The sequence below is a fragment of the Podarcis erhardii genome, assembly GCF_964252035.2.
Source record: "Podarcis erhardii genome assembly, chromosome: Z".
Classification (NCBI taxonomy): domain Eukaryota; kingdom Metazoa; phylum Chordata; class Lepidosauria; order Squamata; family Lacertidae; genus Podarcis; species Podarcis erhardii.
This window is the reverse complement of record NC_138504.1, coordinates 356,481-383,022: the sequence shown is the minus strand read 5'-3', so window position 1 is coordinate 383,022 and position 26,542 is coordinate 356,481. Positions and strand designations below refer to the sequence as shown.

At 44.0% G+C, this 26,542-nt stretch overlaps 2 protein-coding genes across 7 annotated transcripts in view; one reads left to right on the top strand and one right to left on the bottom strand.

The window, feature by feature from the left end:
- Positions 1–334: 334 nt before the first annotated feature.
- Positions 335–23,748, bottom strand: LOC309333387 (ras-related GTP-binding protein A). Of its 3 annotated transcripts, XM_081846836.1 has the most exons (11): positions 23,730–23,748; positions 23,021–23,114; positions 20,962–20,995; positions 19,858–19,957; positions 16,100–16,166; positions 14,607–14,829; positions 6,011–6,106; positions 4,775–4,897; positions 2,541–2,632; positions 821–936; positions 335–575 (listed from the first exon to the last, which is right to left on the bottom strand). In XM_081846836.1, exons 3-11 carry the CDS (start codon positions 20,986–20,988, stop codon positions 478–480), a joined length of 942 nt encoding a protein of 313 aa, XP_081702962.1. In that variant the 5' UTR covers positions 20,989–20,995; positions 23,021–23,114; positions 23,730–23,748; the 3' UTR covers positions 335–477. The 3 variants fall into 3 exon arrangements, with proteins under 3 accessions (XP_081702962.1, XP_081702961.1, XP_081702963.1); XM_081846835.1 differs by lacking the exon at positions 23,730–23,748 and having other exon boundaries at positions 23,021–23,162; XM_081846837.1 differs by lacking the exons at positions 6,011–6,106; positions 23,730–23,748 and having other exon boundaries at positions 23,021–23,167.
- Positions 23,749–24,108: 360 nt separating this feature from the next.
- The window catches only part of LOC309333359 (H(+)/Cl(-) exchange transporter 5-like), a 33,473-nt gene continuing 31,039 nt past the window's right edge, over positions 24,109–26,542 (top strand). For all 4 annotated transcript variants that reach the window (XM_081846750.1, XM_081846751.1, XM_081846752.1 and 1 more), the window contains exon 1: positions 24,109–24,187. The gene's annotated coding sequence lies outside the window, so the exon portion shown is untranslated. The remainder of the gene's footprint in view (positions 24,188–26,542) is intronic.

The window sequence follows — 26,542 nt, the reverse complement described above, 5'->3', positions numbered from 1 at the left end:
AGGAGGAAAATAAGAAAAAAAATTCTGAATCTCAGAAGCCAGAACAGCAAGAGGGATCGCTGCACAGTGAAAGCAGCAATCCCTCTTGCTGTTCTGGCTTCTGGGATAGCTGTGCAGCCTGCATTCACTCCATAAGACGCACACACATTTCCTCTTAATTTTTAGGAGAGAAAAAGTGAGTCTTATAGAGCAAAAAATACGGTATTTTTCATCTTTGGGCTCTGCAGAACTCCAGAAGGGAAAACAGGAGCACTGTTTGCAAAGGTGATAGCGCCGCGAGAACAGTTTTCATCTGGCGAAGATTTTAAGCAAGAACAGAAGAGACAGACAGTGGTGCATTTATTAGACATACAGGATGTGCATTTATTATCTCATAACATTCCAAATTTAATTGCCATTTCCAGAGTTGCAGACGGTTGCACCCTTTTCCAGCGTTGGCTGAGCCTCCCTGGGCAGAAGCAGTCGGCGCTGTGCCGCTCAGCGCATGAGGAGGCTGTGCTTGGGCCCGTCCACCCTCTCCAGCTTCTCAAAGTGCTTGCGAGCGTTGCGGATGTTGATCAGGGTGGCGGCAGAAGCTGGAAGTGAGCCGGGAGAGGAGGGATGAGCTTCCTGGCTTCCGCACACCTGCGGAACTCCCCACCACTGGATTCCCCCAACATTGGACCATTCAAAGGAGCACTTTCCAAATTTTCCCATAACTGCGGAACTCCCCACCATTGGATTCCCCCGGCACCTGAGCGCTTTCCCACCTTTCTGATACCCATGGAACTCCTTGCCACTGGATTTGCGGAGGATCTGAACCCAAGCCTTTCAAACTTACGTATGGAAGGGTCGGACATGACGACCATCACGTAGGTGTTGGAGGTGAAGATGTCGATAAAGGCGGCAAAATTCGAATTGCGCACCTCCATGCTCTGGAAGGAGGCGGCCAGTTTGCTGGTGGTGGGGGAGGACATTTATGAGCACAGCTCAAACATTCCAGGATTCAGATTTGCAGTTTTTGATTTTACAAATTGATATTTATATGGATTTTAATGTCATAAATTCAGTATTAATAGTAGATTATGTTTACATCAAATTTATAAATATTATAAATTCAATATAAGTATTAAATCTGCATTAAATTTAAAAATATATTAAAATTTTATTGAATTGAAAAAGATTATAAAATAAACATATATTAAAACTATTAATTTTTATAAATTTTATTATAAAATATATATAAAGGTTATGTTATATTAAATCTACATTAGATTTATCCATAGAGTAAATTAAATATAAATATATTAAATCTGTATTAAAATTATAAATACATTCATACCTCGGGTTAAAGACGCTTTAGGTTGATCATTTTCAGGTTGCGTCCCGTGGCATCCTGGAAGTAACAGAAAGGGTTACTTCCAGGTTTCGCCACTCACGCATGTACAGATGCTCAAAATGACATCACGCACATGCGCAGAAGCGGCGAATCACGACCCGCGCACACACAGACACGGGTTGCTTTCTGCTCAGGGCTCCAGAACGGATCCCGTTCGCAACCAGAGGTGCCACTGTATTGTAATTTAAATATAAATATTTGATTTATATCAAATTTATAAATATTATCAAATAAATATATTAAATCTGTAACAAATTTATAAATAGTATAAATTAAATATAACTTTATTAGATTTCTATCATATTTATAAGTTATACTATAAAATAAATAAAAATATATTAAACCTGCCTTACATTTATAAATAGAATAAATTAAATATAAATATTATATTGAGTATGTCTTAAATTTATAAATAGTGCAAATTAAATATATATCAAATTTATCAATATTATGAAATAAATATAAATATTAAATCAGTTTTAAATTTATAAATAGTGCAAATTAAGCATGAATATTATATCACATTTAAGCTACATTTGTAAATATAAATTGAATTATAAAACAAAGATAAATATTATATTAAATCTGTACTAAATTTATAAATAGAATAAACCAAATACAAATACTACATTAAATCTGTATTAAACTTAGAAATATTATCAATTAATTGCCAATCTTGTGAACTGTATTTAGGAAACAGTTTAAATTGACATTTTAGACTTGTCAGTTAATCGACTTCCCTCCCTCCAGCCTCATGGTTACTGTATTTCCTTTCTACGTAATAGCATTTGTAATTTTTCCTACTTATCTTTCATCATTTCAATTGTCACATTTTAAAATAAACATAAGAAGGTATGAATCATAAAAAAATAAAAAATTACATTTTAGACGTCAATTAATCAACAACATGATCACCTCATTTTATTTTATTTTATTTTATAATTAAATAATCAACTAAATTAAAACTTGCATTTGAAGAATTTTAAATTTGAGGATTATAATTTTAGGATTGAAATTATAAATTATATTTGATGTTATCAATTAAGCTTATACATGATTATAATAATGAGATAGACCTAATTTCCATGTCATGGCTGCCAAGCTATTTTCCAGAATTCCACCCCCACCCCGAAACGGCCATCTAAAGTAACATGTTTCTCACCTGCAGCTCAGTTTGAATTGTTTGATGATATTGCTGATTTTCTCAAATCGGTGGATGTCTCGCTGCTCTTTGCACTGATAGTGGGAAATCACCTGTAGGGACGGGAAAACCATAATAAATTTCTTTTATTTATACAGAAAGCATTGCCCAATTCATTTCCCAGAATGCTTTGCTGGAGAGGCAAACAAAATAAAATCTTTTTTTACAGAAAGGTTCAGACTTGCTGGCATCTTCTGAATATCAACGAGCAAAGGAAGGTTTTCTTTTCCAAATGATACATTTTTAGAGCAGGGTGAATTTGATTTGAATCAAATCAATTTAAATAACGGTTTAGATCGCTTGTCAGTTAAGGATTTCCTCCAACTGTCAATATTAAGAGGAAGCCAGCAAAGGATTTACCGTATTTTTCGCCCTATAGGACATACTTTTCCCCCTCCAAAAATGAAGGGGAAATGTGTGTGCGTCCTATGGGACGAATGCAGGCTTTCGCTGAAGCCTGGAGAGCGAGAGGCCTTGGGAGCCCGCGGCAGTGCCCACCAGGCTCGCAAGGCTTGCGGGCGGCAGCCTGCAGCGCGAAGCATGGGGCGCGCTCCGGAGCCCGGAGCTTCTCCCCACCGCCAGCCCCACAAGCTCGGGGGACAGCGGGGAGGCGGAGCGCCGCCATCCTGCTATTCCCCGACCTGGTTTGGAGGCTGGCGTGGGGAGAAGCTTGCTTGCTTCTCCCCACCGCCAGCCCCACAAGCTCGGGGGACAGCGGGGCAAGCTGCTGCCCCACGGAGGCTAGGGAGGCTGTCCCTGAAGGCTGAAGAGGGAGACGAAGCGCTCCATCTCCCTCTTCTAGCTTGGGGATGGCTGTGCAAAGCCTCTGCAGGCTGGGGGGGGGGGGGAAATCAAAAATTTTTCCTTGATTTCCCCCCCAAAAAACTAGGTGCGTCCTATGGGCCGGTGCGTCCTATGGGGCGAAAAATACGGTAAATCAAGTCTTACTTTATTGGAAGGAGAAAAACAGTCATTTCCTTAATAGAATTTCAATCATTTATTTAACTATTTGTTACTATTAATAATAATAACAAATAATGATGATAATCATCATCATCATCATCATCATCATCATCATCATCATCATCCTATCCCGAATCCAGATCCCCAGCTTCTATCCCTATCTCTAAACCTTATCCCTAACCCTAATAATAATAATAAAAAATAATAATAATAACAATAACAACCCTATCACTAATTCCTATTCCTGTCCCCAGGTAAAGGTAAAGGTACCCCTGCCCGTACGGGCCAGTCTTGACAGACTCTGGGGTTGTGTGCCCATCTCACCTAAGAGGCCAGGGGCCAGCACTGTCCGGAGACACTTCCGGGTCACGTAGCCAGCGTGACATCGCTGCTCTGGCGAGCCAGAGCCGCACACGGAAACGCCGTTTACCTTCCCGCTGGTAAGCGGTCCCTATTTATCTACTTGCACCCGGAGGTGCTTTCGAACTGCTAGGTTGGCAGGCGCTGGGACCGAGCAGCGGGAGCGCACCCCGCCGCAGGGATTCGAACCGCCGACCTGACGATCGGCAAGTCCTAGGCGCTGAGGCTTTAACCCACAGCGCCACCTGCGTCCCTATTCCTGTCCCCAACCCTAACCCTAATAATAATAATAATTTATTCTTTATACCCCGCCCATCTGACTGGGTCTCCCCAGCCACTCTAGGCGGCGGTAGCAGCAGTGAAACGTGAGTGATCGTAGTTCATTAAAAGGTTGGTTTTATTCCAAAAAGATTACAGATTGTTGAGAGCTCCCCTCCCGGGAGTCAGTCTCCACTTTAAGATGATGACTCGACTGAGTGCAAAGTGTCGCATTTCCTTCGACGAAAGCAACGTGGGAGGAACCTTCTCTTAGCATATTGTGACACAGTTTGCCGCCTATCCTGTACTCCCCCTTTTCTACGCTCGGGAATACTCAAAGGCTGACCTGCCATCTCTGAAAGGCTATCTGCAGATTCCTCTAGCCTGGGAGATGACCCTTCTCCTACTTCCTGGGAATGAGTTTCCACGGCCACCTCTCTTATCTGCATTTGGCTCTCTGCCCGGGCTGGCAGCTGCTCAGGAAGACTATCTGTAGCCCTGACAGCGGCTCCCAACATAACAACAACAACAACAACAACAACAACCTTATCCCTAATCCCTATTCCTAACCACCACCACCACCACCACCACCACCACCACAACAATAATCTTACCAGGAAAGTCGCCCGCTCAAAAAGAAGGACCTCGTCGGCTTCAATGATCTGCGCAAAATTCCTCAGGTTGGTCTCCAGTTGCTGAACGTTGGGGATAAGTTGGTAGACTATACTCGACCACGCCTGCCCCGCGAAAAATCAAATGAAACCAAATTAATTTGTGTTATTAAATCAAATTAAGGAATGAAATCAAACAAATTTGTGCTATTAAATGAAACTCAGTTGAACGAAATTGAATGAATTGGTGTTATGAAATTGAACTAAACCGAATTCACTTGAATTAAGGTAGTTTTTTTCCTTTGCAAAAACGAGTCGCACGTTGGCAAGTCATACAGAGTCCATTCCAGAACTCCGCCCAGAAACTAAAGCACGGTTTCCAATTGGCAGCAGGGAGCTCCTGATAAAATCCCTTTTTACAGAAAGTTTCAACCTTGCTTGCATTTTCTTAATAGTGACAATCGCAGGAAGGAATAATAATAATAATAATAATAATAATAATAATAATAATAATAATAATATTGATGATGAATCCATTTTTTACAGAAAGGCTCAACCTTGCTAGCATCCTGTACCAAAGGCCCGAGTTTGAGGGGGTATGAGGTACAACTATATGGGCAAAAAAAGAAAGAAAATAAAAGATTTCGGGCGCTCCTTGTAGAGCGTTTCATCCCAGATGGAGGTCTGGAAGCAGGTGCATTGAATTAATTTGAATGAAACTGAATTAACTTGAATGAAATCGAATGAATTTGTGCTATTAAACTGAATTAATTTGAATGAAATTGAATGAAAACAAATGAATTGGTGCTTTTAAAGTGAATTAATTTGAATGAAATTGAATTAATTTGAAGGAAACCAAATCAACTTGAATCAAATCAAATGAAATCGAATGAATTGGTGCTATGAAATTAAGTTGAATTTCAAATAAATTCACTTAAATGAAATTGAATGAATTTGTGCTATGAAATTGAATGAATTTGAATGAAACTGAATCAACTTGAATGAAATCGAATGAAATCGAATGAATTGGTGCTATGAAATTAAGTTGAATTTCAATGGAGTTTAAATCAAATCGAATGAATTTGTGCTATGAAATTTAAATGAATTTCAATTAAATTAACTTCAAGGAAATTGTGTTATTCAGTTGAATTGAAGAATTGAAAGGTCAGAGTTTGAGGGCATTGGGAACCAAGGTACAACTGTATGAGCAAAATGTATATATATATATTTCAGTCACACCTTGTAGAGAGTTTCATCCCAGATGGAGGTCCGAAAGCAGGCGCACTCCAGCGGGCGCGAGAGCCGCTTCAAATCCTCCTCCCTCTCCTTGAAAATCTGCAGGAGACAAAATCCATCTTGGCAGCGGGTTGGACTAGATGACCCTGGTGCCCCTTCCCCATTGAAATCCCTCGCCTATCAAACTTGATTTAAATCTATTTAGAGAAAGGTTCAGCCTCTCAAGAGGGAGAATACTTTTCAGAATCATAAAATAATAATAATGTTATTCTTTATACACTGCCCATCTGGGTGGCTCCTAACAGAATGATGATAATCATGATCATGATCATATTTTGCCCCTTGCAGTTGACGTGGAGCACTCGTCCGTCTGCTTCCTGGGCAACCTGGTCCTCAGCCTCTAGGAATGTGATGGATAAGTACCTCGCCAAGTTAAAAGGGACCCCTGGCGGTCACCAAGTCTGACCCACCACCAGGCAGGACTCTCTCCTCAAGTAGCCTGGACAGATGGCCACCCAGCCTCTGCTTGAAATCTAAGCGATGGATGGAAATCGCAATTTAAACCCCTCGCCCGTCCAACTGGGTTTAAATCCCTTCTTTACAGTACAGCTCAGCCATGCTGGCATCCTCTTCATCTTGATTTTTCTCATTGAAATCCCGATTCAAATCCAGATTTAAATCAGTCAGACTCAGGCTTTGCTGGCCTGCTATTAATTTGGACAATCAGAGGGAGGTTTCCTTTTTGGAATAATAAAATCCCTTTTTTACAGAAAAGTTCAGCTTTGCTGACACCCTCTCAATCTGAATTCCTTTCCAGAACCCTAAAATCCTCGCTGGCAACCCTCCTAAGACCGAAAACCTGAGTCTCCAACCCCTATCCCTATCCCTATAATTCCCTGCTCATCTGGCTGGGTGTCGGGCAGCTCCCAACATAATACAGTGGTACCTCAGGTTACATACGCTTCAGGTTACAGACTCCGCTAACCCAGAAATAGTACCTCGGGTTAAGAACTTTGCTTCAGAATGAGAACAGAAATCGCGAGGCGGCAGCGCGGCACCAGCATGAGGCCCCCATTAGCTAAAGTGGTGCTTCAGGTTAAGAACAGTTTCAGGTTAAGAATGGACCTCCAGAACGAATTAAAAAATCTACATCAGACATTCAAAAACCAACAAGCCTGTTATCCCAGCCTGGTTAGCCCCCTAAAAACTCTGATACCCCATTGTTATGTGCTGCAGTTCTCACCCTGGGCCAGCAGGGGGATACTGTTGATAGTTTTCACCCAGGGCCGCATATGCAAATAAGGAATTGAAAGTGACATTCAGTGAGTGGATAGTTACAGAAAGTTGTTACTGTTGCCATGTAGTTGAACTCTATATAAGCAGGTTGGCTGAACCCTTCAGCCCTGTTCTGTTCTGGCCTGTGAATAAACAAGAGCTGTCTGAAGAATCACTGTGTTGTCTGATATGTTCACCCACAACTTAACACTGGCGACAAGGATGGGATCGATGGATATCAGAGCACAGCCAGACACGGCCACCCTCTGAGCTGAGCTGAATCACTGAGCTGAAACACGGAGCGAAATCACTGAACAGAACCAATTCAGAGCTGACCGTTCTGGCTAGAGCACTGTGTTCTATCCATCGCCCTCCACGTTGGCATCAGAACCATGACTTCACTCATGCCTCTACCGCCGTTTGCCCCAGCCTCTGAATCATGAGATGCCTACCTCGCTCAGTTTGACTGCTACCTCCAAGCCAACGAGCTGACGGAAGTATCACAGGAGCGTAAGCGGGGCCTATTCCTCAGCCTCTGTGGGCCTGAGGTGTTTGAGACGGCGTGAGCATTGGTTGTACCTGTAGCAGTCCAGGCAACACCGTGGGACACGATTCAAGAGAAGCTCCGCAACCACTACGTGCCAAAGCCGTCCAAGATTGCTGCCCGCCATGTGTTCTACCACCAGAAACAGGCAGAGGGGGAGTCAATTAACAACTACACCGCCGCCCTCCGACAGGCTGCAATGAATCATAGAATCATAGAGTTGGAAGAGACCACAAGGGCCATCGAGTCCAACCCCCTGCTAAGCAGGAAACACCATCAGAGCACTCCTGACATATGGTTGTCAAGCCTCTGCTTAAAGACCTCCAAAGAAGGAGACTCCACCACACTCCTTGGCAGCAAATTCCACTGTCAAACAGCTCTTACTGTCAGGAAGTTCTTCCTAATGTTTAGGTGGAATCTTCTTTCTGGTAGTTTGGAACCATTGCTCCGTATCCGCTTCTCTGGAGCAGCAGAAAACAACCTTTCTCCCTCCTCTATGTGACATCCTTTTATATATTTGAACATGGCTATCATATCACCCCTTAACCTCCTCTTCTCCAGGTTAACATGCCCAGCTCCCTTAGCCGTTCCTCATAAGGCATCGTTTCCAGGCCTTTGACCATTTTGGTTGCCCTCCTCTGGACACGTTCCAGTTTGTCAGTGTCCTTCTTGAACTGTGGTGCCCAGAACTGGACACAGTACTCCAGGTGAGGTCTGACCAGAGCAGAATACAGTGGCACTATTACTTCCCTTGATCTAGATGCTATACTCCTATTGATGCAGCCCAGAATTGCATTGGCTTTTTTAGCTGCCGCGTCACACTGTTGGCTCATGTCAAGTTTGTGGTCAACCAAGACTCCTAGATCCTTTTCACATGTACTGCTCTCAAGCCAGGTGTCACCCATCTTGTATTTGTGCCTCTCATTTTTTTTTGCCCAAGTGCAATACTTTACATTTCTCCCTGTTAAAATTCATCTTGTTTGTTTTGGCCCAGTTCTCTAATCTGTCAAGGTCGTTTTGAAGTGTGATCCTGTCCTCTGGGGTGTTAGCCACCCCTCCCAGTTTGGTGTCATCTGCAAATTTGATCAGGATGCCCTTTAGTCCATCATCCAAGTAGGTGCTACTGGAAGGAATTTGTTTTGTTTTGTTCCATCATCCAAGTCGTTGATAAAGATGTTGAATAAGACCGGGCCCAAGACTGAACCCTGCGGCACCCCACTAGTCACTCTTCTCCAGGATGAAGAGGAACCATTGATGAGCACCCTTTGGGTTCGGTCCGTCAGCCAGTTACAAATCCACTGAGTGGTAGCATAGTCAAGACCACATTTTACCAGCTTCTTTACAAGAATATCATGGGGCACCTTGTCAAATGCCTTGCTGAAATCAAGGTAGGCTACATCCACAGCGTTCCCTTCATCTACCAGGCATGTAATTCTGTCAAAAAACGAGATCAGGTTAGTCAGACATGACTTATTTTTCAGAAATCCATGCTGACTATTGGTGATCACAGTATTCCTTTCTAGGTGCTCACAGACTGTTTGCTTAATGATCTGCTCCAGAATCTTCCCTGGTATTGATGTCAGACTGACTGGGCGGTAATTATTTGGATCCTCTCTTTTCCCCTTTTTGAAAATAGGGACAACATTTGCCCTCCTCCAGTCTGCCGGGACTTCGCCTGTTCTCCAGGAATTCTCAAAGATGACTGCCAGTGGTTCTGAGATCACATCTGCCAGTTCTTTTAATACTCTTGGATGCAGTTCATCTGGCCCTGGAGACTTGAATACATCTAAATTAGCTAAGTATTCTTGTACTATCTCCTTAGTTATTCTGGGCTGTGTTTCCTCTGCTGAATCATTTGCTCCAAATTCTTCAGGTCGGGCACTGTTTTCTTTATCGGAGAAGACTGAGGCAAAGAAGGCATTGAGGAGTTCAGCCCTTTCTGTGTCCCCTGTTTGCATTTCACCATCTTCTCCTCTGAGTGACCCCACTGTTTCTTTGTTCTTCCTTTTGCTACGAACATACCCATAAAAGCCTTTTTTGTTGCTTTTAACCTCTCTAGCAAGCCTGAGTTCATTCTGTGCTTTAGCTTTTCTGACTTTGTGTCTACACGTGCTGGCTATTTGTTTGAATTCCTCTTTGGTGGTTTCCCCCCTTTTCCATTTTTTGTACACATCCTTTTTTAATCTTAACTCAGTTAAAAGTTCTTTAGATAGCCACCCTGGCTTCTTTAGGCACCTTCCATATTTCCGTCTCATTGGTATTGCCTGAAGTTGTGCTTTTACTATCTCCCTCCCAGCCATCATGAACTCCCTTTCCTTTTAGTATTACTGTCCATGGGATCTCACCCAGCACTTCCCTAAGTTTTATGAAGTCGGCTTTCTTAAAGTCAAGAAATTGAGTCCTAGTATGCTTGGCTGCTCCTTTCCTTTGTATAGTAAACTTCAGAAGTGCATGATCACTCGCGCCTAATGATCCTTCCACTTCTACCCCACTAACCAGGTCATCAACATTGGTTAGGACCAGATCTAAAATGGCTGTTCCTCTTGTTGCTTCTCCCACTTTCTGGACAACGAAGTTGTCTGCAAGGCCAGTGAGGAATCTGTTTGACCTTATGCTCTTGGCTGAGTTTGACATCCAACAAATATCCGGGTAATTGAAGTCCCCCATTACTACTATCTCCCTTCCTTTTGCATGCTTGGCCGTCTATTCCAGGAAGCCATCATCTATGTCCTCCGTTTGGCTTGGGGATCTATAGTAAACTCCCACAATGAGGTCACTGTTATTCTTCTCTCCCTTAATTTTGACCCAAATGCTCTCACTTTGGCTTGGAGGTTCTAAATCTTGGATCTCTTCACAGGTATACACATCCCTGACATATAACGCCACTCCTCCTCCTTTCTTGTCTGGTCTGTTTCTCTGAAATAGATTGTATCCCTCCATTATTACATTCCAGTCGTGGGACTTATCCCACCAGGTTTCAGTGATGCCTATTATGTCATATTTAGCTTGCTGTACCAAGAGCTCAAGCTCATCTTGTTTATTTCCCATGCTTTGCGCATTAGTGTACAGACACTGAAGTCCATTAATCATTCCCCCGCACTGCGAGTTCCGATTGGGGGGGCAACTCCGATCTCTTGAGGGGGCGCAATTAGTGCCAGCACCGTCCGTTAAGAGTTTGGGTGCAATCTTTGACACCTCCCTTTCCATGGAGGCGCAGATTGCAGCTATAACAAAGGCGGCATTTTTCCAGCTCCGTCAAGCTAAGCAGCTGGCTCCTTACTTTTCTCGCCCTGACCTAGCCACTGTGATCCACGCGACGGTCACCTCCAGACTGGATTATTGTAACTCGCTCTACATGGGGCTGCCCTTGAGACTGATCCAGAAACTCCAGCGGGTGCAGAATGCTGCAGCGAGACTCCTTACGGGGTCTTCGCTGCGAGATCACATTCACCCGGTGCTATACCAGACACACTGGCTCCCGGTGGAGTACAGGATCAGGTTTAAGGTGCTGGTTTTAACCTTTAAAGCCCTATACGGCTTAGGACCCTCCTACCTACGGGACCGCCTCTCCTGGTATGTCACACAGAGAAACTTACAGTCTTCAAATAAAAACATCTTGAAGGTCCCAGGCCTCAGAGAGGTTAGGCTGGCCTCAACTAGAGCCAGGGCTTTTTCGGCTGTGGCTCCGATCTGGTGGAACACTCTGTCACAAGAGACTAGGGCCCTGCTGGGCCTGCAAGACAGAGCTGTTCCACCAGGCCTTTGGCCAGGGCACAGCCTGACTCCCTCCCTCAGCAATCCTCGCGGAGCTCTGGCCCAATGGTTGCCAGTGGCTTGATTTGAATTAATTTTATAATGAATGATTTTAGAGAGTTGTTTGTGTTGTACTTATGTACTGTTTTATTTTTGGTAGCTGCCCTGAGCCCGGCTTCGGCTGGGGAGGGCGGGATATAAATAAAATTTATTATTATTATTATTATTATTATTATTATTATTATTATGTTCTGAAGTTCTCACCCTGGCCAGCAGGGGGATAATGTAGATAGTTTTCACTCAGGTCCGCATATGCAAATAAGGAATTGAAAGTGACGTTCAGTGATTGGATAGTTACAGAAAGTTGTTACTGTTGCCATGTAGTTCAGCTCTATAAAAGCAGGTTGGCTGAACCCTTCAATTCAGTTCTGTTCTGGCCTGTGAATAAACAAGAGCTGTCTGAAGAATTGCTGTGTCGTCTGATATGTTCACCCACAACTTAACACCCATAATTAAATACAATATACTCCCATAGAGATTACCTTACACTGCGTTTAAAACCAAAATAGCATTTGGATAGAAACTGTTTCTCAGGAGGCTAGTCCTAGACTTTATAACCCTGTGTGCGCACTAGCCTGCACTATCTCTGCAGTTTCCTATGGCACCTGGAAGCATAGATTTGATCCAAGGTGGGAAGAGTGCACCCAGTTATTCTCCCTGCAGTCTTTACAACCCTGGACACCTCCCCCACCCCCAACCGTGCAGCTCCCAAACCGCACACACAGACCATAAGTTAATACACTCTCATCAGTACAATGGTAAAATGCCATCAACAGGTCCTTTGAAAGATTATTTTTCCAGAGGATTCTCAGAAAATATAACCTCTGCTGTGCTCTCTTCATAAGGTCTTGCTGTTTTCTCCCCAGGTTAGGTCGTCTCTCAACTCCATTCCCAGAAATCAAAACACCAAGACCTGTTCCACACACTTCCCCTCAATAATAAGTGGCTGAATATTCAATTTACATTTCCTAAAGTCCACAATAATCTCTTTTATTTTCTTTAAGTTAAGGAGTAAGTTGTTTTTCCTGCACCACTCCCCCAACTTCCTTCCTATCGGCCGCCTTCCTCTCCAGCCATGATTAAACCAACTACTGTTGTATCATCTGAAAACTTAATGATCTTATTACTGGGATTTTGGGGGCCCAGTCAGCTGTATAGAGTATATATAAAAGCGGGCTCAACCACGCACCCCAGCAGCGTTCCCGTATTCATGATGAAATCCGCAGAGACGTGGGAACCCATCCTGATCCGTTGGGAACAGTTTGACAGAAAATCTAATACAGTGGTACCCCTGGTTAAGAACTTAATTCGTTCCGGAGGTCTATTCTTAACCTGAAACTGTTCTTAACCTGAGGTACCACTTTAGCTAATGGGGACTTCTGCTGCTGCCGCCGCCAGATTTCTGTTCTCATCCTGAAGCAAAGTTCTTCAGGTACTATTTCTGGGTTAGCGGAGTCTGTAACCTGAAGCGTCTGTAATCTGAAGCATTTGTAACCCAAGGTACCACTGTATCCACCTGCACAAACACGGTGAAAGTCCCAGGTCTAATAGTTTGGGGAGCAATCTATGCGGAAGAATAGTATTAAACGCAGAACTAAAGTCTACAAATAACAATCTTGCCCTTGCTTTTCCAAATGAGTCAGGACAGCATGTAAAACTATTTGCCACAGCATCTTCTGTGGATCCCTTTGCCTTGTACGCAAACTGGTAAGGGTCAAGTCCCACTGGCAAACAAGATATGATGCGGTTCCTCAACAGACTTTCGAAACATTTCATTATAATAGGTGTCAACACCACAGGGCGAAAATCATTCAGACTATCTTTGGTTTTTTGGGCAAGGGTATAATGGTAGCGGATTTCAGACAGGGTGGAATGGTGGCTTGGGCCAGAGACTGGTTAAAAATCTTCAAAAAGATTCCTGCCAGTTGGTCGGAACAATCTCTTAGCAGCCACTCCATCCGGGCCCATAGCCTTCTTTGTGTTTACCTCCTTTAATATTCGCCTCACTTCTCCCTCTTCTACCCTGGCAGCATTTCTTAATATGGCCTTCTTAATATGGCCAATCAGAGGCAGCTTTCCTTTCCAGAACTGTAAAATCCTTCCTTTATGCGGACGTTCAGGAAGGATTTCATGGTTCCGAAAAGGAAACCTGCCTCCAATTGGCCATATTGAGAGGGTACCAGCGAGGCTGGACATTTGCGTCAAAATAAAAAGGGTTTAAATCAAGTCTTACTGACTAGTGATTTAAATAGTGATTTCAATCAATTCAACTGAAATCAAATCCATCCTCAATAATAATGATGATGATTTATTTATACACCGCCCATCTGGTTGGGTTTCCCCAGCCACTCTGGGAGCCTCCCAACAGCATAATAATAATAATAATAATAATAATAATAACCCTATCCCTAATCCCTAAGTCCAGCCTCACTGGCACCCTCTTAATACGGCCAGAGACAGCTTTCCTTTCTTTAAGCAGAGGTTCAGCCTTGCTGGCAACCCTCCTAAAACTGATACCCCTAACCCCTATCTCTATCCCTATCCCTAATAATAATAACCTGCCCATCCAGCTGGCTTTCCCCAGGCACTCTGGGCAGCTCCCAACACAAGATGAAGAAGAAGAAGAAGAAGAAGAAGGGGAGGAGGAGGAGGAGGAGGAGGAGAAGGAGGAAGAGGAAGAACCCTATCCCTAACACCAAGTCCTATCCCTATCTCTATCCCTATTTCTAATAATAATAATAATTTATCTTTATACCCCAGCCACTCTGGGCGGCTCCCAAAATAAAATAAAATAAAAATAAAAATAAAAATAACCCTATCTCTCATCCCAGCTTCGCTGACACCCTCTCAATACGGCAAATTGGAGGCAGGTTTCCTTTCCTTTACAGAGGTTCAGCCTCGCTGGCAACCCCCATGACACTGGAAACCTTTGGCAGAATTAAAGCCAGGGGTCCCCTTTTCGCTCACCAGCTCGCGCTGATCCTCCTGGACCAAGTCCATCTTGTGGACCAGGCAGAAGACTTTGGCATCAGGCGAGTTCTGCAAGATGGCCTCCAGGCACGACTGGTAGTAGTGCATGTCCTTCTCAAGCTCCCGACTCTCGACGTCAAAGACGTAAATCAGAACCTCGACATTGCGGAAGATGTTGTCCCTCTGGCTGGTGAAGTAGTTCTCCATGAAGGTGTCCTGGCTGAGAAAACCGGGGGATTTAAATTATTTTATCCCAGTTAAAAAAGCAGTTTCAAATTTCAATTCTATGCCAATTCAAAACAGGTTTGACCGGTCTCAGTCAGGGAGGGCAGGATACAAATAAAAGTTTATTATTATTATTATCATCAATTTTCCAGGCTGGGCAACCAATTCAGGCCATTTCATGCCATTTCAGAGGGGGCTAGCAAGGCGGAACCTTTCTGAAAAAAGGGATTGATTTATTTTCCAAAAAGTATTGTCCCTATTCAGAGGTTGCCAGCAAGGCTGAAGATTTCGATTGGATTTAAATGTTACGGACCAAGGATTTAAATGGTGATTTAAATGAAATCCACCCAGCATATCAGTGTAAAAACCACTCTGTGAATTGAGGATTCTTTAAAGGAAACGTTTCTCCGCTTGTCGATATTCAGAGGATGCCAGCAAGACTGAGTCTTCCTGCTAAAAAAGGCATCTTATTCTTCCAAAAAGGAAACCTCCCTCTGCTTGTCCATATTAAGAGGAGGCCAGCAAGGTTGAACCTCTCTGTAAAAAAAAGGGATTTTATTACAGTGGTATCTCGAGTTAAGTACTTAATTCGTTCTGGAGGTCTGTTCTTAACCTGAAACTGTTCTTAACTTTAGCTAATGGGGCCTCCTGCCGCTGCCGCGCTGCTGGTGCACGATTTCTGTTCTCTTCCTGAAGCAAACTTCTTAACCAGAGGTACTATTTCTGGGTGAATGGAGTCTGTAACCTGAAGCGTATGTAACCTGAAGTGTATGTAACCCGAGGTACCACTGTATTCCAAAAAGGAAACCTTCCTACGGTTGTCCATATTAAGAGGATGCCAGCAAGGTTGAACCTTTCTGTAAAAAAGGATTTAATTCCTTGCTGACTACTGATCTAGATCATGATTTATATCAATTTGATTTAAATCATCATTATTAGTAGTAGTATTTTATTTATACCCCACCCATCCAGCTGGGTTTCCCCAGACATCTGAAGGCAGCCATGTTTAGGGAAGTCTGGCTGATTTAAATCTGGAATCGAATGGGGATTGAAATGAGAAAAATCAGGATGAGAAGGATGCCAGCAGAATCTGAGCTGTCCTGGCGAGGGGTTTAAATTGTGATTTCCATTGTCTGGATTTCAAGTGGAGGGCAGGCGGCCGTCTGTCCAGGATGTTTGAGGCGAGAGTCCCGCCTGGCGGCGGGTCAGACTGGATGACCGCCGGGGTCCCTTTTAACATGGCAAGGGGGGCAAGAGGTACTTACCCGCCGCAGTCCCAGAGGTTGAGGACCAGGTTGCCCAGGAAGCGGACATGAGAGTGCTCGACATCAACTGCAAGGGGCAAAATGAGATTATTATTATTATTATTATTATTATTATTATTATTATTCTGTTGGGAGCCGCCCAGATGGGCAGTGTATAAAGAATAACGTTATTATTAGTAGTAGTAGTACAACAAAGCCAGTGGACCTGATGGGATACCTGCTGAAATCTTAAAAGTGGGTGGAACTGAACTTACACAACAACTTCACAAGCTCATCAAAAAAATCTGGGAAAGAGAAGAAATCACAGCAGACTTTAGGGGTGCCAAAATTATCAATCTCTTTTAAAAAAGGTAACGGAACTGATTGTGGAAACTATCGAGGCATGTCTCTATTAGCTGCGGCCAGCAAAATTCTTACAAGGATCTTAGCAAACTGTCTCGTAACAATATCCAAGGTGACCCTTCCTGAATCCCAAAATTGTTTTCGGCCTTCTAGGGAGACAGGGGACATGATTTTCACTGCTCGACAGCTTCAAGAAAAATGCAGAGAGCAAAACCAACCTCTGTATATGGCGTTTATTGACCTGACTAAAGCCTTCAACACTGTAAATCATAATGCCCTGTGGACTATCATTCTGAAAATTGGCTGCCCTCCATGATTGGCTGCCCTCCTTCATTCGACTCCTCTATGATTACCATATTTTTCGCTCCATAAGATGCATTTTTTCCTCTTAAAAACTAAAGGGAAAGGTCTGTGAGTCTTATGGAGTGTGTGGTCCCTGAAGCTAAACTGCCAGAATGCGGCACACTCCTGAGCTGCTCTTTGGGACTGGCTGGTGAAACCCCGGGTGCCGACAGATCAACCGGGGCTTCACCGGGGCTTCCCCCGCCAGCCCCGACAAGCTCTGGGAGCAGCGGGAAGGCTGCGTGCAGCCTGTCCCCTGCTCCGAGCTGCTCTTTGTGGCTGAGGGGGGGGACCCGGGCTTCCCCCTCCAGCCCTGAGCAGCTCTGGGGTAGCCCGTGAAGCCTCCGCAGGGCAGCAGGATAAAGGCTCCCCACTGCCCTGAGGAGGCTTCGTGGGCTACCCCAGAAATCAGAACAGAAATCAGAAGTTTTAGCTTCTGCCTTGGCGGCGCAAAGCCTCCACAGGGCAGCGGGGAGCCTTCATCCCACTGCCCTGCGGAGGCTTCCCACGGTTATCCCTGGCTTCTGCGGTAGGTGGGGGAAGGGACAGAGCACACGGCTCTGTCCCTTCCCCCCACCTCCCAGAAAAGCCCCCAAGAGCCATGCTCCCTTTAAAGAGCGCACGGCTCTTGCAGGAGGCGGGGAGAAAGCCAGTAGGCTTGCTTTCACTGAAGCCAGGAGGGCAAGAGGGAATGGTGTGCACCGATTCCACTTGCTCTCCTGGCTTCAGGGATAGCCCCGCAAAGCCTCCTGAGCGAAGAGGGAGGAGCGCTCCCTCTTCGCTCAGGAGGCTTTGCGTTGCTTTCTTATTTCTTGTTTTCCTCCCCTAAAAACTAATTGCGTCTTATGGTCCAGTGCTTCTAATAGAGTGAAAAATACAGTATATGACAGCAACAATCACAGATAACAATGCCTCTCAAAGTGAACCATTCACAGTGGGATCAGGTATTAAACAGGGTTGTGTTATTGCCCCAACTCTATTCATTATTTTCATTGCCATGATCCTACTCTTTGTTTAAGGGAAACTCCCCACCGGAGTAGAAATAATATATCGAACAGATGGAAAGCTCTTCAATCTGAGCAGGCTGAAAGCAAAAAGTAAGGTTACCATAACTTCCATCATAGAGCTTCAATATGCTGGTGACAATGTAGTGTGCGCACGCTCAGAGGATGACCTCCAAACCATCCTAAATACCTTTGCAGAAGCTTACAAAAAGCTTGGCCTGTCACTCAATATCCAAAAAACCAAAGTGCTGCACCAACAAGTACAAAATAACCCCTCTGCAGCGCCACAAATCCAACTCAGTGGTGTAACGTTGGAAAATGTCAATCACTTCTCCTACCTAGAGAGTTATCTTTCCGCAAGGGCTGACTGATTCCAAAATCCAGAATCACCTGAGCTCTGCGAGTGCGGCTTTCTCCCATGTGAAGTGCCAAGTGTTTGAGGACCGGGACATTGGCAGGGAAACCAAAATGCTTGTTTACAAAGCTATTGTACTACCAACATTACTATATGCTTGTGAAACATGGAGCACTTATAAATGCCACCTCCAGCTTCTCAAAAGATTCCATCAACAGTATATCCAAAAAAATTTACACATCACTTGGGAAGACAGGCAAACTAATATCAGTGTACTGGAAGAAGCAAAGGTCACCAGTGTTGAAGCAATGGTTCTTCAACAATTGGTCATGTTGTGGGGATGCCTGATTATCGTCTTCCAAAGCAACTACTCTATTCCGAACTTAAAAATTGAAAGCATAATGCTGGTGGTCAGCAAAAGAGGTTTAAAGACTGTCTCAAGGCAAATCTTAAAAAATGTAGTATAAACACTGACAACTGGGAAACACTGGCATGTGAGCGCTCCAGTTGGAGAACAGCCTTGACCAAAGGTGTCATGGGCTTTGAAGACACTCAAACTCAGGGCGCAAGGGAGAAACGTGCTAAGAGGAAGGCATGCTTGGCAAGCCCTCACCGTGGTCAACTCTCGCCTGGAAGCCAATGTCCCCACTGTGGAAGGACGTGTAGATCCAGAATTGGCTTCCACAGTCACTTATGGACTCATTGTTAAAACCGTGTTTATGGAAGACAATCTTACTCGGCTACAAGTGATTTCCAAAGAAGAATTATTATTGTTTGCCAAAGAACAGCAGCAGAAGAAGAATGAGCTTGAAGAAGAAAAAGAAATAGAAATTGAGATAATTATTCCTACTATTCTCATTATTTTCATCCTCATTTATCAAAGAACAACAGTGCCAGAATAAGAAGGATCTTGAATGAGAAGGAGCAGGAGGAGGAGGAGGAGGAGGAAGAATAAATTATTATTCCTATTATTATCATCATCATCATCATCATCATCATCATCATCTTCATTTGGCCAAGAACAGCAGCACCAGAATGAAAAGAAGAATGAGATTGAATAAGAAGAATGAACTGAAAAAGAAGATGAAGAAGAAGAAGAAGAAGAAATTATTATTCCTATTTTTATCGTTATTTTCATCATCATTTGGCAAAGAACAGCAGCAACAAAATAAGAATGAAAATGAGCTTGAATAAGTAGAACGAGCTGAAGAAGAAGAAAATGCGATTATTATTCCTATCATCATCATCAGGACAAGAACAGCAGAACCAGAAGAAGAAGAAGGAGCTTGAATAAGAACGAACTGAAGAAGAAAATGAGATTATTATTCCTATTATTATTATTCCTATTATTCCTATTATTATCATCATCATCTGGCCAAGAACAGCAGCACCAGAAGAAGAATGAGCATGAATAATAGGAATGAGCTGAAAAAGCAGAAAAAGTCCATTCTTCTTTTTATTATTCTGGCACGGTTCTTTCCCTAATAATAATAAAAAAATGAGCAAGCGACAGCAAAGGTTGCAAGGTTCTCAGCAGTAGTAGTAGTAATAACAACAAGAAATTGAATTAACTTGATTGAAATCCAATGAATTTGTGCTATTAAATTAACTTGAATGAAATCAAATGAATTTGGGGGGAAATGGCAATAAAACCTTGTCCCCCCCCATTTTTATTTTATTTTTTTCCCATCTCTACCCAGCACCCTTCCTCTTACTTGTGGCGCCCAGTCGGCGGGTGTCGCGGGCGATGTAGTTGGCAAAGATGATGGACCTCATGCTGGTTTTGCCAGAGCCGCTCTTGCCCATCAGGAGAACCTGGGGTGAATAAAGAATAAATCATAAAATTATTAATAAAATTGTTGTTGTTGTTGTTAGGGTTAGGGGTTAGAGATAGGGTTATTATTATTATTCTGTTCAGAGCCACCCTGAGTGGCTGGGAAAACCCATCTGGATAGACAGTGTATAAATAATTACATTATTTATTATTGAGGGTGGATTTGATTTCAATCAAATCGATTTAAATCACAACTTAAAAAACTCGTCAGTAAGATTTGATTTAAACCTTTACAAAAAAGATTCAGCCTCGCCGGCATCCTATGAGGTTTCATCACTCAGCTGCTTCTATTTGGACCCCTTTTCTGCTGTACTTGATTGGAAGGAGAAAACGAATCATTTCCTTCATAACTCAACAATTTATTTCACTAAAACAAGAACATTATAGCATCACGATTTAAATCACGATTGAAACCACAAGTCAGTAAGACTTGATTTAAATCCTGTTTCAGGTTTAGGCTTGCTGGTATCCTCCTAATACTGACAACCGGAGGAAGCTTTCCTTTTTGGAATAATATATTTTCAGTGTAGTTTTCACAGTTAAGGTATATCCAGGGTGAATTTGATATATCATTATCTCAAAAGTGACTGATTTGCTTCTTCTCTTAGAAATGTATAGACCAATGATTATGAAATGATGGTGAGGTTTAATAAGTCAACTACTTATATTTGGACAAGTTTTTTTGCCGTACTTGATCGGAAGGAGAAAAATAATCATTTCCTTCATAGCAATGGAAACAATTTATTTTGCCAAAACAAAAACATGATCACATATGTATCCATGTTTGTTAGCTGATGTGCTGAAACAATTTTTTTAAATAAAAAAAACTTATGACTTGAAAAACTTTAAATGAATCCTTATTTCCTGATAAACAGCCTTTTCACTAGAAAGTAACTGAAAAGAGAAAATCTTTACAAAACGGAGGTGTTTGGGGTCCAAGGTTTAACTGTATAAGCAGCAGGCCAAGAGAAACTACAGCCCTCACCTTCTTCTTCATGGCTGCGTTTGGCATCACACACCTGCAAGGAGAAAAAATATATATTTTATAATATAACAATACAATACAATACTAATAATATAATATGACCCCACCCATTATAACATTATTATTAACATTATTATTATTATAGAAGTCACCTGGTGTGGAAAAGGTGAGGCAAAAGCAGCAGGCCCTCAGCCAGTGTTGTAATATGATGATGATGATGATGATAATAATAATAATAATAATAATAATAACAACAACCCTATCCCTTAACCCTAACCCTAACCCTAATAATAATAATAATAATCCAATCCCTAATCCTGTCCCTAATTCCTATTCCTATCTCTAACCCCTATCCCTAATATGGTTTTCCAAGTAGTGATGTATGGAAGTGAGAGCTGGACCATAAAGAAGGCTGATCGCCGAACAATTGCTGCTTTTGAATTATGGTGCTGGAGGAGACTCTTGAGAGTCCCATGGACTGCAAGAAGAAGATGGAGGGCAGAAGGAGAAGGGGACGACAGAGGACGAGATGGTTGGGCAGTGTTCTTGAAGCTACGAACATGAATTTGACCAAACTGCGGGAGGCAGTGGAAGACAGGAGTGCCTGGTGTGCTCTGGTCCATGGGGTCATGAAGAGTCGAACACGACTAAACGACTAAACAACAACAACAACAACAAATGAGTACAGTATATACGATAAGTATATTAGTATATAGTACAACAGTATACCATTATATGTTATACATATTATATATAATAGTAATTATTATTACTGGGGAAGTTGGCTAGAGAGATTATGGAATACTGTAGTAGTAGAAGTAATAATAATAATAATAATGGAATTTGACAAGAGTAATAATAATAATTATTATTAGGGAAGTTGGCTAGAGTGATAATAGTATAATTATAATTATTATGGAAGTTAGCTAGAGCGATAATATAATAATAATAATAATAAATAAGGGAAGTTAGCTAGAGTGATAATAGCATTAATATTATTATTATTATGGAAGTTAGCTAGAGTGATAATAGAATAATAATAATAATAAGTGAAGTTGGCTAGATTATTAGCATCATCATCATTAGTAGGGAAGTTGGCTACAGTGGTAATAGTATTATTATTATTATTATTATTATTATGGAAGTTGGCTAGAGTGATAATAGAAGAAGCAGCAGAAAAAGAAGCAGAAGAAAAAGAAGGCGGCAAGTTGGTTAGAGTGTGTTGCAGGAATTTATGTATAGGGGGGGGTTTGCCCCTCCAGCAGATACCATGCACATGTAGCGCACTACCAAAACCAGCACCATCGCTTTTGTGACTTTTGTGATTTGTCCCCACAAAACACTGCATCACAGTTTCTTCCTATCTATTCAAAGGGCCTTTGCTGCATGATACCAAATGTAACAATTCACTGATCAATGTATCTCTGTACTGGCTCACTGGGAAAACCTCAGAAATTCATATGGACATGTGAGCTCAGCTACTCAGCAGCCCCTCTGCCTGAGTGATCATTCCTGTCATCCTGATACCTGAGTGCCAGACAGGTAGCCATTCCAGAAAGAACAAACCCAGATGAAGATGAAGACAGTCTTCAATAAAGACCAAGCTTACTGGCTGCTGTTTTGCTCTGGTATTCCAGGGCTGGTGCCCTGGGAGCCCTCAGATTTCTCCGTTAACAAGTGATAATAGCATTATTATTATTATTATTATTATTATTATTATTATTGAAGTTGGCTAGAGTGATAATAGTATAATTATTATCATTAGTATTATTATTAGGGAAGTTGGATAGAATGATATTATGATAATTATTACGGACGTTGGCTAGAGTTAGAATAATGATGATGATGATGATGATGATGATGATAATGATAATGATAATAATAATAATTAGTAGTAGTACTGTAGTAGTAGTATTCGGAGCCTTCCAGTCCTTCCCCAGAGCCACATTCCCCTCAGGAACCAGAGTTCCTCTGAGCTTCTCGGGAAGACGAACCCTCCCTTCTTTTTCCCTTTTCCCGACTAGGCCGCAAAAGCCCCGGCCTAGCGTGATCCACTCACCCGGCGACAGACGGCCGCGCCCGGGGGAGAATCAGCGGAGGAGACCAAGCAGCTTGAGCGACCTCTTCCTCGACGTCGCTGGAGGCTCAGGTGACTTCAGCCGAACGGCAGCGTGACGAAGGGACGCAAAGGAAGGGCAGAGTCACGCGTGGCGAACGAACGTCGTAGCGTCGCGACGACAAGTAAAGGAAGGGCAGGGTCAAGCGAGGCGAGCGGACGTCGCGGCGTCCCGAAGCCGAGGAGGCCATGTTTAAAAAGGGCAGGGAGAAAAGGAGGTCTTTGAATGCCAAGACTAATGGACAAAGAAGGGAACCTAGGGGTCATCTAGCCCAACCACCTGCTAATCTCAGCTCCTGAATAACGGAATGATTGACAGGGAGAAACACCGGGTTACGTGCGAAGGAAATCGCGGGAAACAACACAACCATAGATGGTAAGAGAGAAGCCACTTATTACAGTCTCCCATATGGTCTAGCGGTTAGGATTCCTGGTTTTCACCCAGGCGGCCCGGGTTCGACTCCCGGTATGGGAAATAGGTTTTTTTTTATTATTATTTTCCTTATCTGAAATAAATCAATTAAAAGCTATGGAAGATGAATAACAAGTAATGAGAGCTCCTACGTTTCGACTACTCCGTTTCAGAGCCTACAAACGCAGGTCACAGATCACAGTCACGTGGTGTGAACTCGCTCAGCCTATAACGGCCTACCTAGCAGGGCTGTTGTGAAAAGGCTTCCAAGGCAGGGAAGGACCGGGAGCTCCTGAGAGGAAAAGGGGGAAGATCAATCCATCAATCACGCCCCTCCAGCAACAGCCGCCATCCCCCATCCCCTCCTCCTGCACAGAAGGCCCGCCCCTTCTCTGGCCCCGCCTCTCTAGCGCTCCCAGTACCAGCATCAGTTGAGCGGTTGCTCCTCCTCCTGAAAGGAAGCCCCGCCTCTTCACTGCCCCCAGCAAGTAAGCCCCGCCCTTTCTCTGCCCCCTCCCGACTCCAGCATCAGCAGAGCGCTCTCTCGCTCTCCAATCACCTCTCCTCCTCTCTCCTGTGACAAACCCCGCCCTGTCCCTGCACTCCCATTCTTTTTCCGCGTCATGTGATGCGCCGCGTCACGTGAGAGTTCAAGATGGCGGCGCCCGCTCGCTGAGGAGAGCCGGGATTTCTCGCAGGTGAGCCAGAGGCGCCTTCACAGTTTCCTATTATTATTATTAATATTAAGAATATTTATTAGATTTATGTTGCCCCCTGACCCCTCCAGTTTCCTACTAATATTAATATCATGTATTTAATTTATGTTCCCCCCAGCCCCCCTCCAGTTCCCCATTGCCCCCAAAGTCCCTCCAGTTTCCTACTAATATTAATATTAATATATTACAATCCAAAGCAAAAGGCGCCTTCAGTTTCCTATTACGTTTTATTAATATTAAGAATATTTAGTAATGTTGCCCCCAGACCCCCCTCCCCTTCCCTTTTCCCCCCCAAACCCCCTCCAATTTCCTATTAATATAATTTTTAATTTATTTTGCCCCACAGACCCCCCCTCCAGTTCCCCAATGCCCTCCAAACCCCCCCAGTTTCCTATTAACGTTAATATAAATATAATCCATTAAAGTTATATTGCCCCCAACCTCCTCCCCCAGTTCCCTACTGCCCCCACCCCCTCCACTAATATTAATATCATTTATTAAAGTTATATTGCACCCCAGACCCCCCTCCAGTATCCTATTATTATTATTAATATTAATATCATTTATTAAATTTATATTGCCCCCTAGACTCCTCCCCAGTTCCCTATTGCCCCACAGAAATGCCCAGTCCCATGAGGCAGCAGTGAGCATTTCCCTCAGTTTGCCAGTGCCCCACAGACCCCCCACCAGCTTCCTATTGCCCCCAGTTTCCCATTGCCTCATACACCCCCAGGTTCCTTGGCCTCGAGACCCCCACTGTCCCCAGAACCCCCATTTCCCTATTGTCCCACATGTCCCCAGTTTCCTATTTCCTCATATGCCCCTCAGGTTCCTTACCCTCCAGTCCCTCCAGCTACCTATTGCCCCACAGATTCCCCCCAAGTTCCCTATTGCCCCACAGACTCCACCAGTTTCCTATTGCCGCATACGCCCTGCAGCTTCCTTGTCCCACAGACCACCACTGCCCCCAGACCGCCCAGCTTCCTATTGCCCCACATGCCCCCAGTTCCCTATTGCCTCATACACTCCCCAGGTTCCTTGTTCCCCAGAATGCCCCCAGATCCCTTTTGCCCCCCCCCAGACCTCCCCCAGTTTCCTATTGCCTCGTATACCCCTCAGGTTCCTTGCCCCACAGACCACCACTGCCCACAAACCCCCCAGTTCCCTTGCACCCCCCAAGTTCCTTTCCCTCAGTACCCCACTGCACCCCAGACCCCCTAGTTCCCTATTGCCCCCCAGACCTCCCCCAGTTTCCTATAGCCTCATACGCCCCCAGGTTCCTTACCCCACAGAACCCACTGCCCTCCAGGACCCCCCCCCCAAGTTCCCTATTGCCCTCCAGGGCCCCCCAAGCTTCCTATTGCCCTCCAGACTCCCCCAGCTTCCTATTGCCCTCCAGACTTCCCAGCTTCCTATTGCCCTCCAGACTCCCCCAGCTTCCTATTGCCCTCCAGACTCCCCAGCTTCCTATTGCCCTCCAGACTCCCCCAGCTTCCTATTGCCCTCCAGACTCCCCAGCTTCCTATTGCCCTCCAGACCCCCCCAGCTCCCTAATGCCCTCCAGACCCCCCAGCTTCCTATTGCCCTCCAGACCCCCCAGTTCCTTATTGCCCCCCACACCCTCCCAGCTTTCTCTTGCCCCACATGCCCCCAGTTTTCTATTGCCTCTTACACCCCTCAGGTTCCTTGCCCCCCCAGACTCCCACTACCCCCCAGACTCCCCAGTTCCCTATTGCTCCCCAGACACACCCACCCCAGTTTCCTATTGCCACTTCCCCATCATTGGCCCCCGCTGCTACCCCGGGGAAGAAGAGAAGTTTATAAAATGTGCTGCGGGTTACAATCAATGGGATGAGAAACGTGTGCGGGGTATTGCAGTGGATTGCACTCTGGGTGGACTGAAATCAAATAGATTGAAATCACAATTGAAATCACTCCTCTGCCAGACTAGATTTCAATCCTTTTTATGGAAAGGTTCAACCTTGCTGGCATCCTCTGAATATGGGCAATCGGAAGAAGGTTTCATTTATGGAATAATGAATTTTCAGTGTCTTTTTTATTCTTGAGAATTTAACATCACGTGCCATGATTGCTGCCTTACCGGGGGCTTCCATAGATTGGATGCTCACAAGAGAGAGACTGTCTTGTCCAATTCAATTTAAATTTAAATTAGATTCAGAAGCAAGAAAAACGTGGGCCAGCTTTCATTGGAAAGGCTGTGTCGGCGGTGGAGTGGCGCAAGCTTTTCCTGCCCCGCCTTGGCCAGCTGTCTTGCGTTTCTGGTTCTGTGGCCGCCCTTGCAAATGCACAATTGATTTGTGCATTTTGGGAGGGGCG

What these genes read in the sequence shown, in the direction of transcription:
- LOC309333387 (XM_081846836.1), bottom strand. Translation starts at nt 20,988, where the DNA reads ATGCCAAACGCAGCCATGAAGAAGAAG. An exon ending in AGGAGGATCAGCGCGAGCTG is followed by an intron (nt 6,107 to 14,606) that starts GTGAGCGAAAAG and finishes TGTCTCCTGCAG; the next exon opens with ATTTTCAAGGAGAGGGAGGA. An exon ending in TTGAGCGGGCGACTTTCCTG is followed by an intron (nt 2,633 to 4,774) that starts GTAAGATTATTG and finishes CCGTCCCTACAG; the next exon opens with GTGATTTCCCACTATCAGTG.